Source organism: Zeus faber (assembly GCF_960531495.2).
Source record: "Zeus faber genome assembly, chromosome: 9".
NCBI lineage: Eukaryota > Metazoa > Chordata > Actinopteri > Zeiformes > Zeidae > Zeus > Zeus faber.
The window spans coordinates 29,245,094-29,250,459 of NC_137197.1; the positions used below are offsets into that span (position 1 = coordinate 29,245,094).

The window sequence follows — 5,366 nt, forward strand, 5'->3', positions numbered from 1 at the left end:
CATTCTTGCTACTCTGCCGTGCTGTAGATACGGGTTAATAGTTGCTTTTGTACGGAACTTGACAAGTGGACTGGCCGGATTGTGCAAATCACCTTTGCGCCAAGAATCCCATTATGAGGCATCCCCGAACATTTATCACAAAGTGCGTGTAACAGGTTAATCTGGTCAGGACACACAATGCATAATCTTAATATTTGAAATAGGTACGTGATTATTTTCATTAGACTTTGTTTCGCAGTTGGATTGGAGATAAGCTACTTTAAAAGCTGATGTCTGCACACTCGAGGCCAAAGGGTTTCCACCTCAATTATTGTCCAAATGGAAAATTGCGGTGTGAGCTATGATCAATGCACTAGCATTAGAATTAGATTAGAGTTAAAATTAGAATTAGCATTAGCATTAGCATGACCGTGGCTACAAGATAGCCATATAAAAGAAGCAGATTCTCACCAATATTGGGCAACTAGGTAATGTCAATAATGGACAGCAAAAGTGAAAGAACAGACCACTGTAATGAAGGTTTTTGGACTTGCAGTGATAAAACAAATGATCTGTTATTAATGTCTAGTGGTGTCATTGTAATGCCCACTCAATATTACAACAGTGAGTGACATAGAGGAACATGGAAAAGCTCAAAAGAGCAACACAATACTGGAGGGTGGATTCAAGTGTTAAAACAGAAGTGTTAAAAACCCTATGCAAGGAGTTTTTGAGAGTCTGGAGAGTCTATGAGAGTATTATTCCAATGTCATTCAACATGAAAACTAACAAAACATTTCCCTTCACGTGTTGTAAATTGCAAGGGAAGATGTGAAGCCAATATGCTTCCAAAACCCCCTAGATTTCCAAACAATACTTACTTCCAGGACGCGAATGTAGCCGTTCTCAGCACAGAGGTGGAGGCAGGTCTTTCCCGACGCGTCCCGCTCGTTGACACTGGTGCCCAAACGGATCAGGTCAGCCACCATCAGATGCTGGTTCTGCTTGGCGGCGAGGTGCAGGGCGGTCTGGGAACAAAAATATGGTTGTAATACTGTAATAATGTAATAACTCAGCAATAACTAACTTATATTTGGCCATTTTTTGACAGTTAAGCTTTCTTTATGCAAATTGCCTGTACAGAAATGCCTCAATCCTCAAATTTGACAAATTCTTTGTACGTGAAAATGTACTTGGCTAAATGAACAAATTCTTATTCTCATTCTGTTTGATAAAAAAGAACAGAAAAATATGCGCTTGTTGATCCTGTGCAGATGTGGCAGTTCTAATGAACAGATCTACTTGACAACATGACTCAACGCAAACATCTTTCTAACACGTTGGAAGGCACCACACCTTTCCCTCTGAGTCTTTGACATCCAGGCTGTTGGAGGCTGCCATCCTCTTGGCAATAGCGTATCCTTGTGCCCTCTTCCCCATACACACCACTCTGTGGAGGGCTCTGGGAACAGTACACATTTGATACGATATATCAAATGTGTGTAATATGATATGCAATTCCTGGCTTGTACACACACAGAATAGGCAAACAATCACAGAGGACATGTTTGAAAGGGAAGGGAATTTTGGATTCTGTTCATTATGTGGTGCAGTTGGGGGTTTATAGATTGGGAGTCCGAGGTCTGTTTGTTTTTATTTAAATAATGTGCAAGCATATGCTCGTATGCAAGCATATGTTCGTATTTTGTCTGTAGGAACCATTTTGTCACTTTGCGGCGTCTACTGTTACAGCATTGTATAAATTAAAGTACATCAAATATCAACCTAATTGTGTTCTATATTTCCCTGCAGCTGTGAACTGTGGATGTGACCTTGCAGTGTAGTTGCTTGTAAGAGTACCAACCAACCGGCACCCGCATGCAGTTACAGCCTCCACACACACACACGCACGTACGCACACACACACACACACACACACACACACACACACACACACACACACACACACACACACACACACACACACACACACACACACACACACACACACACACACACACACACACACACACACTAACACACACACGCAAGCTTACGTCCTGCCATGTCCATCAGTGGTCAGCAGTGCCGCGTCCGGCACGCCCCCCAGCTGGTTTTCCTCCCGCTGCAGCTGGATGGAGAAGAAGGCGGCGGTGTTAAGGCCACAGGTCTCATGGCTGAGCCACTCCTCCTGACCCCAGCCCCACCCCTCGTCCACAGAGCAAGAGCAAGGGCCGTGGTACTGCAGCCAGTCAGGATGGTTCAGGGCCGAGATTGGGGCCTGGGCTGTAGTCTGGGCAGGGGCTTGGACTTGGGCTTGGGAGCAGGTCATGGAGTACTGGGGGCTTGGGATCATGTCGTCCGACTCATCGCTAAGGTACCCGGTACCCTGCCCCGACGAGCCCAGGCGCGGGCCCTCATCCGCCTCGTGTATCATTAGGCGGTAGCCCATGGTGCCAGCTGCCCATCTCTGGGGGTCGTATTCGAGGCAGTCGACATGTGGACGGGCCAATGCGCCCAAGGGATTGTCGCTACGGTCACAGGGGGAGTTCTCGAGGGATGACGAAAGGTCGGAGGGGTGGAGATTCTGAGGCGCGTGGGATCTGAAGGCGTTGCCGGTTTTGAGATCTTCCTCCAGCACCTCCACGATGATCGCTAACTCCTCCAAGCTCTTGGTGGGGGCGCGTTTTCTCTGGAAATTCAAAGGACAGCCAAAGCATGATTCAAGAGATTGAGTTGGGAAAAGGGAGGGCTGCGTAACATTTCCCAAACACTCACCCTGCCTAAGCGTTCTTTGCACGTATTCACTCGTCTCTTCTCTCCTGCAGCAAAGAAAAGGCAATTAAAGACAGAAGAACCCAGAAGTGCTGGCGTACGGTATATTCTGACAGCCAAAGATGGCTGCCATTAACAAATACAGCGCATCATCAGTTGTTTGTGGTTGGTAAACAACAATGGAAAGCGTGAGGAGTGCAAACAGTCACAGCTAGTTCAATAAACGCTTTGTATTCCATTAAGCTGGAGGCCGTGGTGTTATGGTTCTACTGTAGCAGTTTTGGTTGGTTGGTTGTTTTCTTTTTACTTACCTTTAGATCTCTTGGTGCAGTTCTGCTGTGATCAGCGATGAACATGACGAAAAAAGGAATAAAACAAACACACGTGGATTGAGTAAAAGTGAATGACAGCAGTTTAGCACACATAGATACAGAAACAGAGACAAACGCATCTTCTAGGTTTATCAATACCTGGTTTGAGGGCACAACAGTGCACATTCCATGGCTAACCGTCAAGGCTGGCAAACAATCCACATTACTTGGCTTTGGCAAATACATGCTGTGGTGTGGGGGCGGTTTTATTTAAGCCGCCACACCTTTCTTGGGTGTCGGGCACGGGATCAGGGGTGGCTGTGCACCTGTTGCTCAACAGAGCAATAGTACCCATACCACACACACATGAAAAGGGGAGCTCTTGTCTTGACACCTACACCTACAGATCCCCACTTGCCAATAAACTGGTTTGTCCTTCCATCATTGCCTGTATCTCTATGCCAGGGAGCCATGGAAAAGCTGGCATGTGCCAAGTGAACTGCTACACATGCGTTAATACCTAACCTGAACGTCATGAGGGTCCCATCCCTTGGCGAGGCGAATGTTTCTCAACATGTCCTTCACAGGCATTTTGACGCGGACGCCGAGGTATCTCTTTTCACCGTCGGACTTGGGGCTGCTGGGGACTGATGGGGAGAAGCAACAGGGTAATTAATCTTAAAAAAACAAACAAACAAACAAACAAACAAACAAACAAACAAACAAAAAAAGGAATTCAATGGTTATGCAAGTATGCCTACATAACTTAGTCTGCTATCTAGGTAAATCTTGAATACCTTGAATCATGGAAAATGTATACTGTCGATCCTCTGTAATTTAATAACAAATATATATAGCCTCGCTTTTTTTTTTTAACTATTTGTAATAGACTAAACGTTTAACGATACTTTATCTAAATATTGTGAGTAGAACACTTGAATTGGGTGAAAGGCAAAGCAAAACAACAACAACAATACAAAAAGTAAGGCAGCATCTTCCCCCTGACTGTGGTCAGACTCAGTGGTCACTAGACAGTGTGTGTGTGTCTAGACTGCACATAAATGATAAGCATTAATGTTCATGTTCCCGTATATACCAGTGATTCTGTTGAGGGATTGAGATTGCTATGTTGAGAAGCGCTACGCTAACCTAGACACAAACATACTTTTGTGGTGTTATTTTGACCTTGGAGGCGGTGATTACAAGGCTTTCACTTACATTTCTCTTGACCGTAATGCAGACCCGTGAGGGTCAGACCACCGGGATCACTGGGGGGAGAAGCGGGCCGCCCCGGGTCCCGATCCGTCCCGGGCGCCTCCGTCCAGGGCAAGATTCCTTCCGAGAGCCCGTTCACTTTATCCGCGTCGGTGCGCGTCCTGTGCTGCGTCTCCTTTCGTTTGTAACGTCCCCGCATTTTAACTGAACGTATGATATATATTTTATTGATTTATGATTACGAAGTCTGACAAAACGAAAACAATGTAACTTTACTTTCTACACAGCGGAGCCCAAACTCCGCGTTAATGTCAGAGCCGGAATTGTCAGATATGGATTTAAATGCTCCGTGAACGCCCCCTCTCTCTCTCTCTCTCTCTCTCTCTCTCTCTCTCTCTCTCTCTCTCTCTCTCTCTCTCTCTCCACGCCACCTGTTTTTCCAGGTGATTAGAATGAGATCACGCTGTGTCCCACACTGTATGCTCTGTCGCTCTTCAATCTCTATACATCTATAGAAGTAATAATAACAACAAATCCCCATTTTCGTAGGTCAGTGGGTCAGCTGTGGCTGGACTGACAATTTTTTCTTATAGGGAATGTTTACTTCTTTTCACCTATTCCTTGTTACTCAGTCACAATTAGCGGAGTCCGAGTACTTAAGTACCTTTTTTGCTGTTAGTAACCGTCATGATGCCGTCTGCCAAACCAAATGTAGGACACACTATATATATTATACATCACTGTATATTACTATAGATTACATTCTAGGGAAATGTGACATTCCCCATGCTTAATGTTTGATTTTCAAAGTACTGTTATAAAAGCCTTTCAGCTCCTTTTTGGATGAAGCAGATTCTTACCTCTCTGGAAAATGTGCTGCCTAATTTCAAAAACCTTTCACCTATAATCAATATGTATATGTGTGTTTCGTCAACCCTGTAACCAACATATCAATTACTGTTTGATAAGGTTTCAAATCCATATTTCAAACAAATCTGATATACTATGAAAGAGAAAGTCCCCCTTGCCACATTAAGTGTGTTTCTAAAGTGAGAATGTAAAAGTAAACTCCTCGATATTCTCACT

The 5,366-nt window shown here is 44.7% G+C and overlaps 1 protein-coding gene across 1 annotated transcript in view; it reads right to left on the bottom strand.

The window, feature by feature from the left end:
* The window catches only part of LOC307234964 (uncharacterized protein), an 8,872-nt gene extending 4,308 nt beyond the window's left edge, over positions 1 to 4,564 (bottom strand). The window contains exons 1-7 of the mRNA XM_080006873.1: positions 4,284 to 4,564; positions 3,591 to 3,712; positions 3,066 to 3,087; positions 2,758 to 2,801; positions 2,037 to 2,671; positions 1,336 to 1,441; positions 861 to 1,007 (exon numbers count right to left, since the gene is read on the bottom strand). Coding sequence (XP_079862999.1) covers positions 861 to 1,007; positions 1,336 to 1,441; positions 2,037 to 2,671; positions 2,758 to 2,801; positions 3,066 to 3,087; positions 3,591 to 3,712; positions 4,284 to 4,479 — 1,272 coding nt within the window. The 5' untranslated portion in view covers positions 4,480 to 4,564. The remainder of the gene's footprint in view (positions 1 to 860; positions 1,008 to 1,335; positions 1,442 to 2,036; positions 2,672 to 2,757; positions 2,802 to 3,065; positions 3,088 to 3,590; positions 3,713 to 4,283) is intronic.
* Positions 4,565 to 5,366: the final 802 nt, after the last annotated feature.